General features: G+C 44.0%; 1 protein-coding gene across 2 annotated transcripts in view; it reads left to right on the forward strand.

Annotated features, from left to right (window-relative positions):
- Positions 1-14,662, forward strand: part of WDR25 (WD repeat domain 25) — a 180,340-nt gene extending 165,678 nt beyond the window's left edge. For both annotated transcript variants that reach the window (XM_059723221.1, XM_014596390.3), the window contains 2 exons: positions 4,384-4,524; positions 4,916-14,662. In XM_059723221.1, the coding sequence (XP_059579204.1) occupies positions 4,384-4,524; positions 4,916-5,137 (363 nt within the window). In that variant the 3' untranslated portion in view covers positions 5,138-14,662. The remainder of the gene's footprint in view (positions 1-4,383; positions 4,525-4,915) is intronic.
- The last annotated feature ends 9,726 nt before the right edge of the window (positions 14,663-24,388 follow it).

Consider the following 24,388-nt stretch of genomic DNA (forward strand, 5'->3'; position numbering starts at 1 on the left):
TTTAGGAAAGCTGATTTCAATGAACTCAAGTGTTTAGTCAAGGACGCACTGCAGAGTAAGAGTTTTGAAGAGATGGGAGCCCAGGAAGGGTAACTGTGCCTTAAGGAAATGATCCTTCGGGCACAGAGGGAGACGATCCTGATGCGGGGAAAAAGGGGGAAAGGGGCCAAGAGGCTTCCCTGGCTGACCAAAGAAATCCAGAGCAGTCTATGGGTTAAAAGGGGGGCATATAAAAAGTGGAAACGGGGAGAGATTACTAAAGAGCTCGTGCTTGTAGGGAGGCAGTTAGACAGGCCAAAGCTACCATGGAGCTGAGGATGGCATCCCAAGTTAAGGATAACAAAAAATTTTGTTTAGATATATAAGGAGTAAAAGGAAGGCCAGGGTGGAATAGGACCTCTACTAAATGGGCATAAGCAATTGGTGATGGACAGGAGGGACAAGGCTGAACTCCTCAATGAGTTCTTTGCCTCAGTGTTCCTAAGCGAGGGGCAAGACAAGGCTCTCACTGGGATTGTAGAGAGGCAGCAGCAAGGCACCAGACTACCAAGTGTAGACCCTGAGATGGTGCAGAGTCACTTGGAGGAACTGGATGCGTTTAAGTCGGCAGGCCCGGATGAGCTCCATACGAGGGTACTGAAGGCACTGGCTGACGTCATTGCACAGCCACTTGCGGGAATATTTGAACACTCATGGCGCACGGGCCAGGTCCCGGAGGACTGGAAAAGGGCCAATGTGGTCCCCATTTTCAAGAAGGGGAGGAAGGAGGACCCAGGCAACTATAGGCCAGTCAGTCTCACCTCCATCCTTGGCAAAGTCTTTGAAAAAATTATCAAGGCTCACATTTGTGAGAGCCCGGCAGGACAAATTATGCTGAGGGGAAACCAGCAGAGGTTCGAAGCAGGTAGATCATGCCCGACTAATCTAGTCTCTTTTTATGACCAGGTTACAAAACACCTGGACGCTGGAGTAGGGGTTGACGTCGTTTACTTACCATAGCAAAGGCCTTCCTGAAGTCTATCCCACCCCATACTGGTGAACAAGTTAAGAGGCTGTGACTTGGATGACTACACAGTCCGGTGGGTGGAGAATTGGCTAGAGGGTTGCACCCAGAGATTCGTAGTGGATGGGTCGGTTTCGACCTGGAAGGACATGGGCAGTGGGGTCCCGCAGGGCTCGGTCCTTGGATCGATACTCTTCAATGTCTTCATCAGCAACTTGGACGAGGGAGTGAAGTGTACTCTGTCCAAGTTTGTGGATGACACAAAACTGTGGGGAGAAGTGGACACACTGGAGGGCAGGGAACATCTACAAGCAGACCTGGACAGGTTGGACAAATGGGCAGAAAACAACAGAATGCAATTCAACAAGGAGAAATGCAAAGTGCTGCACCTAGGGAGGAAAAATGTCCAGCATACCTACTGCCTAGGAAATAACCTGCTTGGAGGCACGGAAGCAGAAAGGGATCTTGGAGTCCTAGTGGACTCCAAGATGAACATGAGTCGTCAGTGTGACAAAAGTCATCAGAAAAGCTAATGGCACTTTATCGTGCATCAGCAGATGCATGATGAACAGAACCAAGGAGGTGATACTTCCCCTCTATCGGGCGCTGGTCAGACTGCAGTTGGAATACTGCGTGCAGTTTTGGGCGCCACACTTCAAGAGGGATGTGGATAACCTGGAGAGGGTCCAGAGAAGGGCCACTCATATGGGTAAGGGCTTGCAGGCCAAGCCCTATGAGGAGAGGCTGCGGTACCTGGACCTCTTCAGCCTCCGCAAGAGAAGGTTGAGAGGCGACCTTGTGGCTGCCTATAAGTTCATCATGGGGACACAGAAGGGAATTGGTGAGGTTTTACTCACCAAGGCGCCCCTGGGGGCTACAAGAAATAATGGCCATAAGCTAGCAGAGAGCAGATTTAGACTAGACATTAGGAAGAACTTCTTCACAGTTCGAGTGGCCAAAGTCTGGAATGGGCTCCCAAGAGGTGGTGCTCTCCCCTACCCTGGGGGTCTTCAAGAGGAGGTCAGATAGGCATCTAGCTGGGGTCATCTGAACCCAGCACTCTTTCCTGCCTATGCAGGGGGTCAGACTCGATGATCTATTGAGGTCCCTTCCTACCCTAACGTCTATGAATCTATGAATATACATCAATGTAGTACAACAGAAGATACTAAATGGTACTGGCAAAAATTATTTTATCAAACACAGCTATTGTATTTCTTGCACTATGTGGCAATCCAAGTAAGGCATTTGTTTATGTGCTGAATTGTCCAGGGAAGCTAAAAGCTTGAAAGTAGTTGTACTGTAGTCTCCACAGTTCTCTAAATCCCTGAACTTCTTTTGAAAATCCTAGCCTAATATCCCATATAATTTGAAAGCTCATATGGCTAGCCTATATACATGTAGCTCTTTTTTTTTCATTAGAAAGAACAATTCTGTACTGGAAAGGAAATAGAAGAGAAGCTCTAATGGGACTTCTCCATCTTTAATTTCAAAAGTTTTATCTTTGTTTAGTTTAGGAGCAGCACACACTATAGGTTAATCAGCTATTCTAGAAACAGAAAAGGTTCAGTGAATAAACAGATTTTATAAGGGTTCTCTTCAATTATCTGTTCAAACAAGAAACCTCATTTAGAATTAGAGCATCATTGAATGGGTCAGTTACTTTATTCTCTAACATAATAATTAAAATGGATAATAATTTTGGTAAGCTGCCTTTAGTTTTCTAATGTTTAATTTCTAATTTCTTTGAGATGGAAATATCTCGACTTCTCTAATATGATGAAGCACTGATGTGAACACATTGTCTCTCCATATTCACAAATAAATACTTATTTTGTGACCTAATGAACATATTTGTTCATTGACTTCATACCATGATATAGCTGAAACCATTTAAATTCAAACATTCCCCAAAACAAGCAAACCTGCAACAAACATGAGGTCCCCCCACCAAAAAAACCAAACCTCGCAAAACAAAAAACAAACCACCAAGAGGCTTAAGCCAGAAGTTTTGTCAATATTAAGAATGAATGAAAACAAGGAGCTATAGTAGAAAGTGTTAGGCAGCCTTAATAATAGACTGCTGTGCTGTCTGTAATGTTTCTGTTTTTCACTCCTCCTTCTTTTCGACCTTTAAACTCTATTTTATTGTCTTTTCTGAACTTAAGACTCCCTCTGTGTGCCTTTCTCTTTTTCCTTTCCCTAAATCTTTAAGTCAGTCCCTTTGTCTTCTTTTGTTGTGTCATCTTCTCAATGGAGGTGATAATTCATCATTCCTTTTTAAACTGTTTTATCTTTTTCCTCTCCAGCCTTTGAAAGAGTATAATGCCCCTTTCACCAAAAGATATAATCCCAAGCACTTTTTATTGTTCACAGGCTAAAATGTAGATTTAAAAATCAATTTTTGCATCACAGCTATAGAAGAGCATCCCTTGGCATATTAGGAGCTAGGGGAAGAAGAATTTTGGATTTGTATGTCTGAATTGAAAATGATGCTAATGACTTTGGGTTGAAACCAAAATCAGAGAGGTCTTTTTTGGCCTTGTTTTGGATCTGGTCAAAGCCTCATGAGAATGGTTGATCTCAGAGTTTTCACCATTCAGAATTCTGAACATTAGCCTTAATTCAGTCTGAAATCTGATCATTGGCTTAAGGCTATTGTGAATCAACAATCATGTAATCCTTCTTTAACTATAGCTGCCATTCCTGAAATTACAACTGGTAGAAGTTTTGGTTAAAAGTGATATCATTTGTGATTATTGACCTTAGTAGGTTTAGAAAGGCGAGTTATAATTAACAGACCATTTTCTTCCTAATACAAAAGGCAATTATCTTTTACTTTGTAGTAAATTTTGCTCCTGTTCCTGTAGTCAAAGAAAATCCTCTTGTGCCAGAACCTTGTGTCAGAACCTACAGGCTAGCTAAGACTACCTAGGGAATATATCCAGTGTCATGAGGACACAGGAAAAATTTAAAGCAGGGACAGACTTACTGCCTAATGGCAACATTAGCTTTCTTTGGGCAGTAGAAGCTGCTTGATTGTTTTTGGGCTCAATCTGGCTTTGCGCAGCAACTCTGCTGCTCTTTTATGGTCCTTGGGAAGGCAGGACCTTTGCTTAGTACCTGGCTTATTCTATTACTTTAAATGGAAACCAAATGGAAAATTTGCTCATGTGAATTTTCAAGAGAGTGTATTGAGCAAAATGAGCGTTGTTTTTTTTTTAAACTTTTTTTAGCTGCTATCTGTTTGAAATATGTCCGTTCTCTCACCTAATAATTGTTCTGACATGTCAAATCTACAAAAGTTTGCCTGACTCATTTGAGCAAGTTGTGTTTGGAAAAAAAAAAAAAAGAAATGTTAATCTTCTAAACTTTTTTAGGAGCGTTATACCTGTCCAAGTCTGACCTTGCATCCTAAAGAATCTACATTTGTCGCTCAAACAAATGGAAACTACATGGCATTGTTTTCTACCCAGAGGCCTTACAGAATCAACAAAAAGAAAAGATATGAAGGGCATAAGGTACTATTCTTTACTTAAACTTATTAGTAGTCAAGCCTATAAGTAGCATAATTTGTCTGCTGATACCACTGATTTATAAGCAAAGATATTTACTGACCTGTATCTTCTGCTGTCTTATTTTCTCATATTTTAGTTAATTAAAAACGAGAGGCACTAGGAGTATGATGGAGATTAACATAATTTAAAAGCTTTGTGAATTGTTAATAGCTTTATCAATTACTGATTGAATAACATTAATGGTTTGAATCTACATTCTGTGTTTTGACAAACATCTGAGGAAATATTTAAGTATATTGTTTAAAAGGGACATAGTTAGAACTTTCTGCATTTTCAGAAATTAAACTTCCCTAGTTAGCACCTTGATTTACAGTCTTCTCCTCAACTCTTACAGGTGGAAGGGTTTGCAGTGGACTGTGAATTTTCTCCAGATGGGGCACTTCTACTGACAGGAAGTTCAGAGGGCAAAGTATTTTTCTATAACTATCACACTGCTAGAATCATTCACACTTTGTCTGCACATGACCAGGCCTGTGTGAGTGCAACATTTCACCCAGTCCTTCCATCACTACTTGCCACATGTGACTGGGCTGGAGAAATTAAAGTCTGGCAATAACTGCGCTGTGTTCTGTCTGTACTGGATGTATGAATGCCGGTGTTTCACCATCAGTTCATGTTGCGCACATTGATTTCTTTTTCCTGTGAACATCAAACAATTTGTTGTCATTTTTCATATTCCTTCTAGGATTTCTTGGGTAAGATTTTCAAACTAGATTAGTTCAAGTAACAGTGGGTGCACCTACATGAGATGCTTCAAGCACAGCCAATTCTATTGTGCATTAGTGTGGTGGGCAAGACTCATGCTAATGCGCAGTAGGTTTAGCTTGCTGTGTATTAATGTTCAAAGACTGTTCATTTTCAGTCTTTGAACATTAATACAGGTACTAAACTTAATGTGCTGTAATTATGGCATATTAATGAATGTATGGACGTGCCCACTGTGTTCTTGAAAATTTTACCTCTAAACCTCTTTTATATTAAACCTAATCTTCTTACTGTGTTCCCAGTTGGGTTAAAAACAGATTTTTTTGTGAATATGAACGTATCAAAAATTTAAAATGAACACTTCACATTAATGTTAGGGTCTGCTGCTTAGAATCTCACTTGCATGGTGCTCTTGCCTGTATAAACATTGGGGAACCCCAGCAGGGGCAAGTCTCAGGAAAACAGATAATAGTTCAGCTTTTTATAACAGCATCTTCCAGCCCTAATGCAACAACGGGGAGGAAATTTCAGCTAAAGATTACAGGGAGGGGGCCAGCTCTTCTATAAATAAGTGTTGATTCTTTTAATGTACATCTCACCAGCTACAGGCTTTGGAGAAGATCCTCAGATGGTGTTAAATTGTCATAGCGCCACTGAAGGGAAGTATAATAGTTATGGGCCTATTCAAATCAAGGAAGAAGGTGGCCAATTTGGCAGGCAGATCATGGTGCAAGCCACCATTTTTGCAGGCTTATTGCGGCAGGGTCCCCCTATGCCTCTGATTTGCTAAGGGGCTCTGGTAGGCCCACGCCCCACTGCTGATTGGTTAAGTGGCCTGTCTGTCATAAGACCCCACCCCCTCACCGTCGATTGGTGGAGAGGGCTCTGCATCGTGAGGCCCTGCCCCTCACTGATAATTGGTGGAGAGGGGTGGGGCCACAAGACAGGCTGCCTTCAGCCAATCATCAGTGTGGGGTGGGGACGGCAACCACCGTGGTTGCTCCCCTTTGTGCTGACAGCCCCCCTTACCACTTCCCCCTGGCAGGCTGTATGGCTGGGCGGCAGCAGCCATGAGGACTGCTGGCTCCCATGAAGGAGCCAGCAATTTATTTTTAGCATGTTTTGTTGCCCCCCACAGATTTTGCAGACATCACTTGATTTCACAATTTCTGTGAAATGTTTAAAATTGCAAATTAAGTAGGTGCCTAGTAATAGTTTGTACCGCCTAAAAGATCTGCCCCAAATACTTTTGCATAGTCGAGAGAGCGAGAGCGCATGCACACATTTATGAGAGAGAGAAAAAGTTCAGCTTAATGCATTCCAGTATCAACTTTGAGATATGTCAACTTTAGAAGGGTACAGCAGTGTAGTAGCTTGAATAAGTGTGGGTGACTAGGGCACAAGCCTAGGAGCTGACTTGGGTGTGGGCATAAAAATAGCAGCTGTGGAGCTGCTGGCTCTATTGCTGTGACCACTGTTAGTAGCCTGGCTGCAGCTACTGCCCCACGTACTGCAACCACACAGAGATGGAACTGCCCAGTTATGCCCCTGCACATATGCAGTGTCTATGCAGAAGTTTCCTTTCAGTTTTGATGTTTGTCGAAAGCACATACCTTGTGTGTTGGTGCTAACGCTGCGTTTAATGTGTAAGGAGAACTCAAGAGTATCAGTGTTGTGGTTAATTGAATATATCAGAGTGCTCAATCCCTGGCCCATGGGCCAGATCTGGCCACTTGTCATCTTGCCTGCAGGGTTCCCTACCGGTTCATGGGGAGCACCACAGGCCATGGCTGTGTGGCTAGATCTAGCATGCAGGGCAGTGCAGGACCCAATCCCAGTGCGTGGGGCTAGGCAGGGCAGCACGTGGCCCTGGATGTGGGGACAGGTGGAGGTGGCACAGGGTTCTGGGGCCCTAACCTCTGTACACAGGGTCCCAGGGCCCCAATCTCCACATGTGGGATCACACAGAGCTGTCATAAGGCCCTGGAGCTTTGATTCCAACATGTGGGGCTTGGTGGAGGTGGCATGGGATCCTGGAGCCTCATTCCTGACGTGGGCCAGCTAGTCCAGATCCATGCATGTAGGCCTGATCCTAGGGCGTGGAGTTTGATCCAGCCTGCAGGTTGGCCCCATACCTTTCATTTCCCTCCTCCAGCCCCTTCTTCCCCCCTGGGACTAAAAGGTTGAGCACCACTGGACTATGTGAACTGAAATGTAATAGACTGTTTTTAACCATGTTAACCGAATGCTTCTTTTTTATTTTAAATCTTGCCTGAGGCTTTTTTAACTACATACTGCTGTCGTTTTTCATATTTTATGAAATGTGTCTTATATTTTGCAGTCCAGTTGTAAATCCATGTACTTTATCATGTATATATGTACATATGGAATATGCTTGCAATATACCTGAGACCTATCTAAAAAGAAGTAAACATAGATATATGTTCATGGTATTTACATATTTAAAATTAATTTTAAATTATCTGATACAAAGTAAGACTTAGCATATGGTATATTTTTCATTCAAATAGTAAAGCATCTACTTACAAAGCAAAGTTAAAATAAAAGCTTGAGTGCCATGAAATAAAAGCTTGAGTACAGAAAATGAAGACATTTTATAAATGCCTTGACCACATCCTGTTGAGCTTTAGTACAGTCAAGGTGATCTCAAATGCCTGGAGTCATTAAGCACCAAATAATTCTCATTTTACTCACTGCAGCAAGTGCTACCAAGTGATACTTTTTGCCTGAGCAAGGAAAGCATGATTTAGCTCTGAGAGAATAAATGGGCAGACTTAAATATATTTTATAATAAAGTATCAACAGTATTTTTAGCTGTTCTGCCTTGGGTTGAGTACAGGGTTTCATGTTACAGCTGCAAGAATTGCAGTCATCACTGTGATGTAGAGAAATATGAACACCTCTCTTCATCTATCATTTGTCTTAGGCTTTTATAATATGTCTCATCCCTTTGGAGGTTAATTGAGACAGCAATTTTTGCAGTTCAAACACAGTACCCTATATTCAGACCTTTGTTTACTCTTAAAACAAACTTGTTCGCAATGCCAGTCTCATGACAGCAGTCTCTTCAGTTGTTATACTGGAAAATAATCTCTACTTGTGCAGAGTGCCTTTAATTTTTGCAGTGCTTTGCACGAGCATTAAAAGCTATCTGATAACAGACTCATGCATTTAGAGTAGTGGTTTTCAACGTGTGGTTGTGGACCCCTCAGGCTTTCCAGACTATGTCTGAGGGGTCTGTAAAAGATGACTATGATCAGTCAAAAGCATATGAATACCAAGACTTAGAATTCAAACGGGTCTGGACCTCCATTCAAAATTGCGAAAGGGGCCCACGCCTCCATTCAGAATTTTTTAGGAATGTGCAAATGAAAAAAGGTTGAAACCCGCTGATTTAGAGTGAGACTTAGGTTGAATTCAAGCACATAATTACAAAAATATTGTGATCCTGAAAACCTATGCACAGCTATCACCTCAGAGGTACCTAAACACCATTTAAAATTAAAAAGTTCCCTGTGTGCTAAGAGTTGCATCACTGTGTGTGCCCAGAACTACCTCAATGTGAGTGGCTCAGCTCTTAGCTCATACCAAAGTTTGATCAGAAACTAGGAGTTCTCTGTCTAAATTCCCTGGGGAGTTCAATTCATACTTAGCAGATGTGGCCAGTAGTGAGCCAATCCAAAATGCAGTGATGCTGCTTCTTTCAAAACATGATCAGAAGAGGTGCTAGTCATAACCACATTTAGCATAATACAGTATTGGTTACAATACTCATCCAGGAGGTGGGGGACTTTCTAAGCCGCCGTCAACCTGAAATGTTTAAACTTACATCTGTGCCAACCACTTTACTGTACGTAAGATCCGAGAGAGGACACTCCAATCCTCTTCTATTGGAGCTGGGCCACAGAGCAGCAAAGAATTCAAAATTAATTGGTCCAGAGACGGAGCATGAGTGACCATAACTCAGTAACTTGGTAATTAGAGCACTCACCTGGAAGGTGATCCCAGGTTTCAGTTTCTGTTCCCATGACTGATTATACATTTTATGCAACACAAACAATTGCAATCCCAGAAAATAGTAAAAGTTTTGTTTAAAAGAAATTGAAATATTAAATATATGGAAATACACAACTAAGATACCCAAACAGCTTTTGACCCTGTCCTGGAAACATGCCAGGAAGGGAAAATATGAAAAGACCAATGCATAATTATAAATCAGATTAATCTAATTAGAAATCAGAGACACTAAAACACTTTACTCTCAGGATGATATTGTAATTGCTTAGTGTCTCTGCAGTGAAGGGTTAAGATTGTTGGAACATCCTAACTATGTATACCTGTACCTTAGTATGGTTGTTTAGAATGTAGTTTTAATCTGAGTTTCTTGGATTTGAATTGCTTGGTTTGGGGATAATACATTGTATTTGCGTTACTACTTCTCTGCAGAAAGTAAGGACCCAGTATTATGTGAATGTAATTTCTTTTCCTTGCAACAAGTATAATGATTTTGGTTTGTATTTGACAGCTTAGCCTAGGAAAGTATTTAAATAGCATGTGCTCATTTTGCACAGTAAATTGTCTCTCTTATATAATGACAGATCCATAAAGTGTGTATAATATTTAGAAATTCTTTTTCAAGTGTAGCATTGTGTTATTCTGCTGATTTTATCTTCCTATCCAAAAATATAACAGTTCATTGCCATTGTTAATGTTCTCAGTTTAAGACAGCTTAAAACAATCCTTTTATGAGAAGGATCCATAAGTAATGATCTGGCAGATGGATATTTGAGTAATCACAAAAAACTGAAATATATTGCTTTAGCAAACACTTTGTGTTCTGTTTGCTTGCAGTTCATGTACTTCATAGCTTACATTTAGAAATAAACCTGGATCCAGAAGCCCCTGAATTGTTGGATCATTAGAAATTGGAGCTATCATTATAATTTGTTTCCCAGTGACTCCAACAAATGGGTTATAATTTGCATCAAAAGTCTTGAATTTGAGCAAGCCAGGCAACATATTGCAACACTCAATTTTTCAGATTTTTCTCAGTGCCCTGTTGATTTTTTTTTAGTGCCAGACATTATACAGTAGTCTAGAATTGTAATGTCTGTAGGAAGTCCTTCATTTTCTCTCTCTCTGTCACAGGGGGATGGGCACCTTTAAGCAGAGATGGGCCCAGTCTCACCTGGGACTGTGAACGATCTATGGGATTTAGGGGTTACACAATAGCCTGTGGAGCACTTGGTCTTTACAAAGGCTAACAAGAGTTTAGCTGAGCTGAAGAATTGTGGAAGAAGGTAGACTTGTATAACAGAAAGGTGAAAGAAGCTAGGTACAGGTCTAAAAAGTTGTTCAGCTGCTGAACGCCCCTTGATGTTGGTGAGAATCAAGCACCCAAACAATGTTTTGGATCTGGCTTCTAGCTAGTATGTGACTGTTTGGTGAGCGAGAACTGTACAAAGTAGTTAGGTGCCTTTGGGAGTCCCATGGTCAGAATTGTCCCAGCAGGAAGGTCTGGAAAGGGGAAAGAAAAATCTCTTGGAGTCAGTGTCCTTGTGGGGCAGATTTACTATTATTAGGGATCTACTTAAATTGTGTTTTCACATTTTTCAGGGAGAGCAGGAAATCCCCCACATTTCTGGAAGAGCAGGGAAAATGTCCTTCCCACCTGAAATTGGTGCAAAATCGCCGGGGGGAGGGGGAAAGAAAAAAAACTTACTGGAGGCAAGCAGCAGTACGCAGGGAGAAAAGGAAAGCATGAGAAACCTTCCCCTGCAGCACAGGGGCCCCAGGGAAAGTACAGGGTCTCCCAGCCAAGCTCAGTGATTGAGCTAGTCAGCATGCTGATTAGCCCAAGCACTGGGCAGCGTAGGAGCCTGGGAGGATTTTAAGTGATAGGCTGGCTGCTCTACTTAAGATCAGGATGAGTGGAAAGACAGTCCGCAAAGCAAAGCAAAGCACATTTCTGCTACAGATCATGTGAAGCAGTACCCTGAAGGCACTCTTCATGCAGATAGTGACAAATTATTCTGTTCAGCAAGTAATGTCACATTGGATCTGACCATAAAAACACTATTGATCAGCATTTAGAATCAGAAGGGCACCTGAAGAGGAAAGCTTCAGCAGATGCTAAGGGACAGAGCAAGAGGTGGACCACAATGTTATCTATGTTGAAGAGGGTCGCAGTACAGCCTGAAAAGAGCCTACCTTGCTTTAGTCAAGGCATTCACAGCTGCAAACGTTCCTCTGTAGAAACTTGACAACCCTGTACTACAGGAATACTTTCGAATGGGGGAAGTCTTCCATGTGCTACTAGGCTCCACCAGGAATATCTCACTGAAGCGATAGCTACACACATCCACTCCACAAATGCTGCAGTGAGCAAATATGACACTTTCTCCATAGTGGCGGATTAAACCAGCAACACACAAGATAATTAGGTCCTGCGCATTTTAATTGTTCCTGAGAGCTGGACAGATGGCAACTGTCTGTCTTTCAAACCAGGCCAGTCCACCTAGAAGCTGTCAATCATTCTATAGTTGTGACCTACGGCTTGGAATTCAACAAGATCTCAGCTTTTCTGTCTGATAATGCTGTGTACATGAGCAAGGCGTTCTCTGATGTCCTCCATGGACAAATGCAGGTGACATCTGATGGAGGCACTTCCCTGACATAGATAGCCTGCTGACTGCCTTTAAGACAGCTTTCAAGCACTGTCCAGCTCACAAGCTCCAGTATCGGATGTCCACTGCTGCTCAAACCAGAAAGCTACCTACAACTGTGGCACTTGCACCAGAGCCAGTCCGGACCAGGTGGAATTCCTGGTTCAATGCCGTGCAGCACCATGCCAGGCACTTGGAGTGATACCAGTAGTTTGTGTCCCAGGAACTTGAGATCACACAAGTTACACATTGCATCCTCAAGCTCTTAGAACCCCTGAAACAGAGCAACGTTGTGGATTGGGTGAGGTTTGTGGCAGAAAGCTCCACCCAGACCTCGTGGTGTTGGTATGGACCTCCTCACCTGGTTTGAAAGTCGGCAGGTTTCCATTTACCAAGGATATAGCAAAGTGATGTATTTGATAAGCTGTGTGGAAGGCAAGGCTTCAAAAGAGCTGTCCACCTGCTGCTGGAAGAACAAGTAAAGACAAGAGGTGTTCCAGGCAGTGGCTGCCAAACTGATACAGCTTAGCCCCCACAGTTCAGGCATTCGGCAGCCTTGTTCCTCAGTGCTATGAGGATTTTTCACCCCAACCAGGTGGCTGCTGTGAGTTTTGACTCTCTACTAAATTGATACCTGGGTGGAGTAAAGAGCAGGGCTCTGAACTTGCTGCTTATGTGAACTTTGTGAAAGAATGCCAGAAGCCCATGTCTGTCATTGTGTCTTGGGAGTCTGTCTGTGACTGGTTCCCATATCTGTATGCCTTGGCAAAATGTTGCCTTACCATCCCAAACAACTCTGTGGATGCTGAGCATGCCATTTCTGTTTATGGACAAATGTCCATCTCTCAGAGAGGTGGGCTGTCACTGCTGTTGGGTGCAGCATGCTTGCATTTAACACCGAAAATTATGTGGGAGGGGTTCTCTTGCTATGAGGGGACAGAAATCTACCCCTGAAGCCCTTATGCAGTGGGCCAGCTCTGTGCTACAGTGGGCAAGTGTCAAGGAATTCACTCATTCATTTAGTTTGCTTATGTATGTGTAAGGCAATGAAAGTTAAGTACTGTTGATTCTCTTGTGTTCCTGTTTGCTAATGTTAGGCTATAAAAGTTAAGCACTGTAATGAGGTATGAATGTGTTTTTATTTAGGCTACTGGTGTGGGGAGGGCAGTCAGGCAGGACAGCAGTGCTAAGCTAGCCGAGGACCATGGGGAATGTGACTATGCTCAGAGGGAGAAGGGAGATGGGAGCAGGCTGTGCAGACCCAGGAGGGAACCGATGGGGGATGAATTGGGAGCCCAGTGCTTGTTCTGTAGCGGTCGCCTGTCCTACAGTTGTCTGTCCTCCTGCTCCCGATTCCCCCCCCCACTCTTCTCTTGCCGGCTCCTGTTGCTTCAGATTAGCTCCCACCCCAGTAGGATTTTTTTTTTCTTTTTCAGCAGTTGTTTTTGGGCACTGAATGTGCCTGTGGCTGCTCAGGGAAAAAAAGTGGCGAGGGTAAGGAACACTACCAGGCTCTCAGCCAATGAGTGGCATGAGGTCGGAGTGAAAAAAATGGCAGCCACAGGCTTGAAAAGCACCTGAAATTGGTGGCCACCAGCATGGTGGCCACCTGAAAATAATTAATGGCCAACACCATTTAAGTAGATGCCTAATTATTATATCTAAATTTTTGTTTAATCCAAAAAATGCATTCTGAGTAAGAGCCAGGTCCAAATTCTGGTACATCTCTGTCCTTCTTGGGTCTGTGAGTTATTTTACCAGATTACACTTTTGTGTAGCAATGTATGCAGAGTGGTTTAGATTTGTGCAAAGGTAGCATCAGATTTGTTTACTGTATGCATTTCAAATGTATAAAGAAAGGAAGTATTAAAATGTAGACTGCTTTGGCAATCAAACCTCCATGACCAGCTGGAACTCTTGATTGCATTTGAGTCAAAGGTTGTACAATGCAATGCCATTATGTTCACAACGTTATTTTGTGAAGACCATTTAATAATTTCTGGGTGATTAAAACTCAGACTGAAATTTGTAACTGAAAATATCTTTGTGTTGTGGTATTAATTAAGTAGTCATTATGAATGAAAGACAGGCTCTTCCTTTGTAGACTTCCTTTGCACTATAATCAACCAACAACCACATAGAACCATCTCTTTGTGATTAAAAAGTATCATTTGGGCTGCAAACAAGGATTGATGTGGTCAAATGAAGCTTTTGAAATGCAAAGATGTTGTTCATTTCATATTCTTCATAATATTAATGTTATTCATAATATTGTATTCAATGCACAGCTTACACTGGAATTTTTCCCAAAGCCAAGTGTAATAAGGCAGATGTAGCCTGTGTTCCTGGTGCTTTTGGAAAGGGAAACTCTGGAGCACACTCCACCCAAGGGTTCCCACTCATGTGCGCCAAGCGTGGAAGAGCCATTATCAAGATCTCGATCTCTGGTGTGCTTGAGAACAGTCAGAGAAAGAACCCCTGGAGAAAGAATCACTGCCACTTGTGCAGGCTTGGGATGGGATAGAGGGCAACATGCCTGGAGGCATCCCTCCCGGACAGCCCTAGCGATTGTTATATAGACATAGCCTGTATATTAATGCCAAACCACAAAGTGTGTTCTTTCTGAAGGGAACATTATTGTATAATCTGATTTCTGCCTGGGTATAATAAACCCACCTTTTTAAGTTTAATACTCTTTTTCTATGTTTTCTTTTTAAAAAAAGATGATAATGCCGATTTCCACTACACTGCTGGTATTGTCTGTTTCATGGAGTTGCTATTAACTGAACTAAACAAACATTGGCTTGCTGAGGAACTAGTGCTGTTAAGATGCTTTTGTCCTTCTCCGTGTCCTGAGGACTGAGAGAGTTTCTTGGGGCGGAGAGGACATTCCAGCCCTTCTGCTGACACATTAATCATGGAGCGGTTCTGTCTACTTGAGACAGGCTTGATTGGAAGAACACTGTACAGATATGTATCATGATAACTTACTTTTTCTGTTTTGAAATATAGCTATTTAAAGGGTGCACAAAGCAAATCCAACAAATCCAAAAATCATAAAATCTATTGATTTTCTGATGGTATAGCAGGATTTGTGTTGTAAAAATTCTAGTATGGGTTTCTGTGAGAAATTTGTGATTTCATTTAGTCAAGTCTACAGTTCAGAGTTTCTGCCCTACGCTTCCTGGCTAATCCTCAACCTGCTTCCTTAATCCCATCCCTTCCTAGCCTAGGGTTACCATATTTTAAGTTCCAAAAAGGAAGACACCTGTTGCATGGCGGAATATGACCGGGGGGGGCAGTGATATGGCAGTGCCCTGCCCCTGCCCATTCTGTTGCCCCTTGCTCTCAAGCCAGAGCCTCTCCCAACCCTGCTGCTGTCCCTCACTCCTGACCCACGAACCCCAGCCCTGCCACTGCCCCTCACTCCCAAACTGCAGTACCCTGCCCCCCCAGGCCATGCTGAACCTCAATCCCGACCAGCAGCCCCCTGCTCCCCCTCAGCCCTGCTGGTGCCCCTCACTTCCGACCCACAGCCCTTTGCTCCCCCAGCCCTGTTGGAGGGGCCCCAGCTGCCTCCCTCCCAACCAGGCTGGAGTGCGGTGGCTCGAAGCAAGTCCAGCCCCAGTGCAGGCTGGAGGGAAGGCTTGTGACACCCTTCACCCTGGGCTGGGGCTGCTGTGCTGGTCCAGGAGGCCTGGCCATGACCCCCTTCCACCCCTCCCCACTGCAGCATCTTTTAGCCCAGGGGTGGGCAAAATGCGGCGTGGGGGCTGGATGCGGCCCACCAGGCCATTCTATCTGGCTCACGGGGCCCATAAAAAAATTAATATTAATCTGCCCTGAGCTGCCTGTTATGCGGCCATTGATGGCTTGCTGAAACTCAGTAAGCGGCCCTGTGCCCAAAATAATTGCCCACCCCGTCTTAGCTGCTCCATCCCTCTAAGCATGGTCACCAGCCCCTGTGATGCTGGCCCAGCCACAGCCCTCAAAAGGCACCCCCTTTCTGGCAGATTGCAGATGGCCAGAAACTGTGTCTTAATTACCCCAGTTAATCCTGCGGAAGCCATTAATGGAAACATTATTAAGCAATCTAAGCATTTAATTAAACTCTAAACTGAAATGTCTTATGAAATGAAAGCTATACACAACATGAATTGTAACTAATACCATGACTATATTTTATTAAATGATGTTGTAAAAAGGATTTTATTCAATTCCAACGCTAGTATGCAGCATCCAGCAACAGCTGCTGCTGACATTCTCTGCCTCTGCTGGTGAACACTTGTCTGTTCACTGAGATGGCACACGCAGTGTCCACTGAGTTGGTTGGAATGGTGAGGCAGCGCTTTGCCAGGGCGCACAGATGTGGAAATCAGTCACAAACAAAGTCCCAGAGCACAGGCACGGGCATCCAACCCTCTTTGACAAAGTTCATGTAAGCAGCACATTCTTTATCATGTTCTCTGCCATCCAGGGATTGATTTCAGTAGCTGAGGGTCACAACTCAGAACAGGCACCTGGTTGGGGTCTAAAATGCAAATAGCAGTAAGAAAGAAGGCAGCCAGTTGTCTGAACTTTGGTAGCAATGGCAGGTTGTACCTGTAGTACTGGTTTAGCTTCACAGCTATTGCCTGGAACAGGTCCCTTCTCTGCTGGTTTTCACAATGACAGCTCCATCTCTTTGACCCAACGTATCAAATCCATCAGCTTGTGTGCATGGTGGATCACGGGCTGCCGGCCTTCAAACCACATTAGAAGCTCTGTGAACTGGGTGGCATTTTCTGCTACAAACTTCACTTGGTCTAAAACATCTCTTGAAGGCTCTGGTGGCAGTAACAGTCACATGTGAGTCCCTGCTTTGACTGGCGGGGGACTCCCTGTACCAGAGCTTATGGCCTGGACAGTACTTAAAGGCTTTTTTGTAGGAGGACACTAGACTATCCACATCAGGGAGCTGCATGCACCAGATGTCACTTACTAAAGACAGAATGTGCATATTGCAGGTGACAGGAATTGCATTGGGCAGCATTCCTTGGAGCATATCAGAGAAAGTCTTGCATGTGGACATGGCATTGTTGGACAGAAATACTGAGATCTTGCTATATTCTGTTCCATAGTTGACAATTGCCTTCATTACAGCCTGAGCCACAGTAGAAAAATTGCAGACTGAGATGGAGCAGCTCTGTTTGAAAAACAGGCAGGTCCCAGTCTGTCCAACACCTAGGTACAGATAAAATGTGCAGCACAAAATTGCCTTGAGGGTTGGTGGCTTCATCAGCCACAATGCAGAAGGATTCATACACAGCCAATGAAGACTTAGTGGACGGTACATGTGAAGCAATCACTTCAGGGAGCTAGTGTTGGCGAAACTTGTTTGAACATGGAAAACTGCCAGCATTTGGCATGTTTTAGTTCAGGTAGTCCCTTAACTTAGGGTGATCTTAGCAAGATGTTCACCACCATGAAAGCCTCCACAAGGGAAAATGTCACTGGTCACCTTGGCAAACTTTTTTTTTGGTCCTTTTAAAGAGTGATGACACAGTCTGCCCCTGTCTGTGTGCAAGGTCCCTTGTGTAGTCCAGAGCCAAAACATATTTGGCCTTTTTGGGGTGCATATACACATGCAATTAATTCAAAGAAATAAGTTCAGGTACATATTGTGCTGGAGTTTATTGCTCCCAGGCAGCATGTTTGAACGTGCACCTGGGACTGCAGTGTGTTGAGCTGGGTTGGAGCAGCCATGGCTGGCAGGGGATGCTGGGGGTCAGCCGGCTAGCTCAGGGCTGCTATGACCTGGCTCAGCATGCTGTGGAGGGCTGACTGGGGCATAAGGGTGCTCCAGTGTGGGGCTAGCCGGCAGGCAGCCCCCATACTGAAGCACCCGTTTGCCTCAGCCAGTCAGGTCAGCGTCTACACATGCATTGCAGCACACTAAAACACTCTGCTACAGGATAGTATTTGTATTTACAAGTACTAACCTGTGGTGGAGTTTATTAGTTTCCTGCACCCAAATAGGGGCGTGCATGTACATGCTGAGATGTTCAATGTGGTGCTAATAAGGCAGCTCTGCAGTAAACATCTCCTGTAGATGTGCCCTTGGAAGATTTCTTCTCTGTGTTCATCCCAGGTCAATCCTCATCTTGCAGCATGCCTCTGGCTGCTTAAAAGATGGTGTCAAAACCCTCTCGCTACCCTGACTGGCCCCGACTGGCGTCTGTACTGAGCCTATGTCACAAACTCAGCCTCTTATTTGCTTGCTCTTCCCCATCTGTCTTTCCACTCATGCTTCAAGACTGTAGGGATTCCTGCCCTTTTCTCTGCTTGCTGGTAAGTTTTGTTTTTTTTCCTGCAGTGAGCCTGTCATTTTTCTTAGAAAATGCCTAATTTCACGTTTTCCACAAAAAATGCAAAATTGTGATTTCAGTGGGTCCCTAGCTATAGAGGGGAGAGAATCTGTTGTGTGGATGGGGATAATGGTCTCAGTCCCTCATTTTTCTGTACCTGAATGTTTACAGCCACAGCAGCTGTGTCATATCCACATCCCTGTCCAGGTCTTTCCACATGAGCCTATTTTCAACCATCTGGAAGCCATTTATGACCACCCATGGATGGTGGAGCCCCATTTCACTGTCATTCTATGATATTCCTCCTACACTTGAGACTATTGCTGGTTTTCATTCAGGAAGCATTTGCTGGAGTCCTTTGCACCGGGTTGAATTTCACCCTTTGAGGATGCTCAAATTTGCAGAAGTCTGGCAATTTCTATCAAGAAAATATGAAGTTCCACCTCTGCTTGGACCAGCTATTTGTCTCCTGTTTTTTTCAGTACAGCCATAAAACTCAAGTAATGTTCCTACTTCTGAATTGGATATAACACTAGCAAATTGTCTGAAGCATGTCCTCAGAACAGCAATTGATATAAATAGAAAATTGCTGGAAAGAGCCTCAGAGCACTCTCCATGGTAGAGATCTGTTTACTTTAAGACAGCAATTTTCTTGCTTTCAGACTGTTCTAGCCATTTCTTGTAAACAAGCACAGCAAAGAATTGCCCCCAATATTATTTTTGTTTTATCCTCATGTGAATTCTAGTGTTTTTCATACACAGATATTTCCTCTAATATCATCTTTTCTGTTACCTTTATATTAACTGACAGTGCATACAACAGTCTTCTGACTTAGAAGCCCACTAAATATAGCATCAGATAAATAAAGTATCTGTATACCAAATAAGGTACATTATCATATTTTATGGGTGAAGCAATGGGCACCTTATTCATATTTTTACTGCAGTTCTGCTCTGTGTTTATGGCAAATACCAATTGTTTCTAATGAGCAGGAATCATTATAACAACCCCTGATTACTATTCTGGGGCTGAAACCACATGTTGTGAGATTCCCAATCTCTTAATAATAAAACAACCTCACAAGCGCTACTGTTCTCATAACATTATTTTGCTGATTCCTGAGACTGTTATGACAATTCCCATCTTGAACTGAAATCTAGTAAGAGTTATAATTATATCAGCCCTATTTTAACTGCTTGTATATTAGGTTAGCCTGAACTTGCTTGATTTGGTTTTTGAACCTAAGCCATAAATCTTACCCTTAATCATATTCCAGGTCTGAAACTACTTCCACAGCCTAACTTCAGTCCTCAACAGCAATATAAGTTCTTGTATGTAGGAAACTATTCTTGTATTATAGGGAACCATATAAGAATATATGTTTGAACTTGGGAAGGGAAAAGGCACTGAATTTTCTCTAATGGTATGAAACAAAGAAATAGGTCCGTTCAATTCATTGGCAATATTCTCAGCATCTCTTCCCTTCCTTTCATGTGCAGCCTGAGAAACTGACAGGCTCCTCATGTGAGCTCTCATTGGAAGCACGTTCCAATTTAAGGAGTTATATAGAGCACTTAAATAAAGCACTTCAAGTTGCAGCAAAGGAGGTTCAGATTGACTATTAGGTAGAACTTTCTCACTAGGAGGGTAGTAAAGCACTGGGAGAGGCTACCCAGAGAGGTGGTGGAATCTCCATCCTTGGAGGTTTTTAAAGCCTGGCTCTACAAAGCCCTGGCTGGAATGATTTAGTTGGGGATAGTCCTACTTTGAGCACGGGGGTGGACTGGTTAAGCGTTTCTCAACCAGTAGATCACGACCCAAAAGTGGGTTACAAGAACATATAAAAGGGTCACGAACAAACTTTAAAAATGGATCAACAAACTTAAAACTTAAAAACAACAAACTTAAAAAATGGATTCTTCTTTAAAGAAAGAGAAAAAATTAGGAAGCTCTGGTTTTTCTCTTGCAGACTGCCAGAGTTTCAGGCTGCAAGGGGCTGCTTGGGGCTCTTCATGCTCCACACACTGGGGGACTGGGGCTTAGGGAGCAGCAGGTGAGGGGCACTGGGTCGAGACTGGCCACCAATGTTTACAAATAGGTCCTGGTACAAAAAAGCTTGAGAACCACTGGACTAGATGACTTCCCGAGGTCCCTTATTTTCTATGATTCTATGAAATGATATGAATAATTTAAATGTACTTTATGAAATATTACCTGCTGCTTCATGTTGAAATATTAGATGTTTCAATCAAACGTTAATGGTTGAAATTAAAAAATGGGAGGCCCAGAACAAAGGAAAGATGATACCCGAATTGCTGGATGCCCTCTGTAGATTTAATTATGATAATAACATGTATCAAGATGTTTTCTAATTACAGCAGTGTCACTTGCAGTGATTTATGGTGCCTGCAGTTTAGACATATCCAGAGATGCTCTTTGAAACAGATCTATGTGTTTCTTAGCTTTAGTTTCATCTAGGCTTAAGTTAAGAGCACCTGGATTTTTCTCTTAGCACTGTTTCATGAAAGTACATTTTAACTATGTCCATACCATTAAACCTCTGACTAAATTCCATTGACTTCATGTGTGCATATTTGAAGATACCATGTGCTTAAGTTCCTCTTAGGAACAGGGATTTTTTCCTGAATCGGAGCGAAAGAGAGGCTGGCTTGTAATTTGGCAGCATCTTTAATATGGGTCTGCAGTGTGATGTAGCTGCACAAGAGACGAATGCAGTTTTAGGCTGCATTGACAGAAGCATTATTCCATGTAGGGCATGAGAGGTGATGGTGCCTATCTACTCAGCACTGGTCAGGCCTCATCTATAGTATTGTTTTCAATTTTGGGCTACACATTTTAAAAAGGAAATGGAGAAGTTAGATAGGGTCCAGAGGCAGGCAACAAAATTGATAAAGGTCTTGTGAGGCAAGTCAGATGAGGCGAGCTTAAAGGAGCTAGGCATGTTCAGCGTGTAGAAAAGCAGCTTAAGAGGGGACATGATAGCAGTCTTCAAATACTCGAGAGGCTGCCATAAAGAAGAGAGAAAATACTTTTCTCTTGTTGCAGAGGGCAGGACACGGACTAATGGCTTGAAGTTGCAGCAAAGTAGGTTTAGATTGGATATTAGAAAAAAAATCTTCACTCATAGAACAGTGAGGCAGTGGAATAGACTACCTAGAGAAGTTGTGGACTCTCCATCACTGGAAATGTTCAGGAATAGATTGGACAGCCAGTGGTCAGGGATGATCTAGGCATAGGCCTGCCTGTGTTCTACTCTGGGTATTTCCCATGATTCTGGGCTTTGCTGATTTGCTGCATGGGGCTGGGACAGAATTTACACACCCCAACCCTGCCCCTGCGTCCATCCCAGCTTCCCCTTGATGCTACAGGTGTCAGGAGTTTTTTAAGCCCTCTTCCTGACATCTCTTTGAGTGTATATAATCAACCTTTACAGCAGCAAAATATTGGCTACTAGGTTCCACCCACTTTGTCTGTGGCAAGTTAGGAGTTTATGCCTTGTGACTCTGTTGGGGTTGACTGTTAAAATAAGAGGTTAGTTTGTATGGGATAGTTTGGATAAGAATGATCCTGCTTCAGGCAGGGGGTTAGACTAGATGACCCCATGAGCTCTCTTCCAGTCCCATTTCTCTAGGATTCTATTATTTTTGGGGGGTCTACACTCGTACAGGCAGTGGCCCCTATTCTCCTTTCCTCATTCCTGCACTCAGAATACTATCTTTGTACTTCTCAAACTGCCTTCCCTGCCTCAGAGAGGCCCTGAAGGTGCATAAATATATGTTCTGGTTTCCATCAGATCACTGTGAGCCATTTCCCAGCTGAAACTAGCCAGAGCACAGAGGCACAGCCCCTCTCTCATGGCACTGCTGAAACAGGCTGAACTTGGCAGCAGGGCTAACAGTGCCAATCCATTAATTTCACTTAGGCAGAGAACCTCTCTTATATTGAGACGTTGAGCCTAGACCCAAACACTCTTGCTCCTTACATTAGGTGGTATCAGGGGTCCTGAATGAAAAACAATACTCTAACTTGTCTAGTATAGAGACATCTGCTGCTGCCCATAGCTGATTGTAAGAGTAAATAGTCTGCATACAGTATTTTGAGTAAATCATACTCCAAGAATCGTCATCAACAGCTCCAAGAACTAGTGTGATGTCTGTACTATTTAGTAGCAACAGCAGAAGTTTCATCATTTTTCAAATGAGGAGAAAACTCCCAGATTTCTGTTATCTGCTACTCGGGGGTGGCTCTGGAGGGGGTCAGTGGAGTGATTGCACCACTTTTTCGACCATGCCACAGAAGCAGCAACCAGGAAGCAGAAGGCCCTCCCTTATCCCCTGTGTTTACTTGCCCTACCTGCTATTCCTGCTGCCTCCAGCTTTCCCAAGGGCAGGGAGAGCTTCAGGGTCACTCCTATTCCACTCGAGCTGGGCTTCACAGGGAGCCTAGTTCAGCTGTGGACAGAAGCAGTGATGGGTTCCTCCTCCTTTCTCGGTTCCCCCAGGTGCTGGCCACCAGCCAGAATCCACCAACTGCTGCTGCTGCTGTCCCAGGCTGAGCCTGTTCCACACAGCCCATCTGAAGCAGGGGAGAGCGGCTCTAGAGCTCCTCCCTCTGACTCCTGGAGCAGCTGGGGATAACAGCAGCAGTAGGCATGGGAGGTGACAAATGACCACAGAGGAGAAGGGGGGAGTGGGATGGATTCTTACATGATTTAGGGGCCTCAGCTGGTGGTCCTGCAGCATAGCCTGCCTGCCCCAGGGGGGCGGGGAGCTGGGAGTAGGGGTACAGCCACCCCTGTAGTTCCAGTCACTGCTTGAACACACCTGCTTTGCTGGTCCAGGAAAAGATGTTACCAAATAAACTTTGCATTTCTCATATTCCATGTATCTGAGCTATCCAACTTCTAAGCAGTCAGGGCCATCTGCCCCACAGACCACACTCGTGGGGGCCTCCATGCTGCAGGGGCCTTACTAGTGGGGGTCCCCTGGTTGCACATGCATGGTATAGGCTGGCATTCCTGCAACCCACTGCACCATACCCAGGTGGGTGGGCAGACACTCCTACACCTCTCAGCACTGTATGTGAGCAAGCGGGCACCCTGATGTATTGTCCCCATGCAATACTGTGCTCCACCTCACCTGCGGCTCCCTTATAGCACCGTGTTTGGGGTGATCATTTGTCTCAGGCAAGCCTGAACTCTCATGGCTTCTGTAGTTGGTCCTGGCTGGTTGGTTGAAAGCCTTGGAGTAGAGTCTGGTGGGGACACGGAGCAGCATGATACACTAGGCGGGTGGCTGGGCAGGCACCACTGCTGGTAGGTGGGCAGACTGGAGCAGGTGCCACCCCACTCACATGTGGCACATCCTTTCTCCCATTCAGTAGTAGCAGTGCCTGCCTGGCTGCTTGCCTAGTGTACCATGCTGCTCTGTGTCCCCACCGGACTCTGCTTTGGGACTTTCAAGAAACCAGCTGGGACTGGACTATGGAAGCTGGGTGTGTTTGGGTTTGCCCAGGACATATGGTCACCCTAACCATGCTTCATGGATGCATCAGGCTGCCAACTTCCCTGACACTGCAGGCTTCACTTTGCTGCCCACCCATTGGGGTGGGCCCAGGCAGTGGAAATTGCTGGAAGAGAAGGGGCACCAGTCTCAAGACCGTGGATAGTGCTGTAGCTGGAACAAGGAATAATGCTGGCTGGTTGAGAACCTGGGGGGGCACGTATTATCCCCTCGCAGGTTGCATGTAGCCCATGGGCTGCCAATTGGACAGCCCTGCTCTAGACCATCACAACTACACCAATGCTACAACCGTACTGTGCTATTGAAAGTCATATTCTTTCAGGATCAATTCATCCTTTTAAAGTGCATGTTTTTAAACACCCCTCAAATTTTTTGCTGTCAATTTTTATTTGCTAATGAATGTAATAGGAATATATGGGAATGATGTGTTTAGTTAGGGACAGGGAGTTCCAATGGCATTGCACAAGAAGATGTGGATACTGGAAGTTATTCTGGGCTACTGTATTAAGAGTAATATGTTTCCAT

The sequence above is a fragment of the Alligator mississippiensis genome, chromosome 2 (assembly GCF_030867095.1).
Source record: "Alligator mississippiensis isolate rAllMis1 chromosome 2, rAllMis1, whole genome shotgun sequence".
NCBI classification, from domain to species: Eukaryota; Metazoa; Chordata; order Crocodylia; family Alligatoridae; genus Alligator; species Alligator mississippiensis.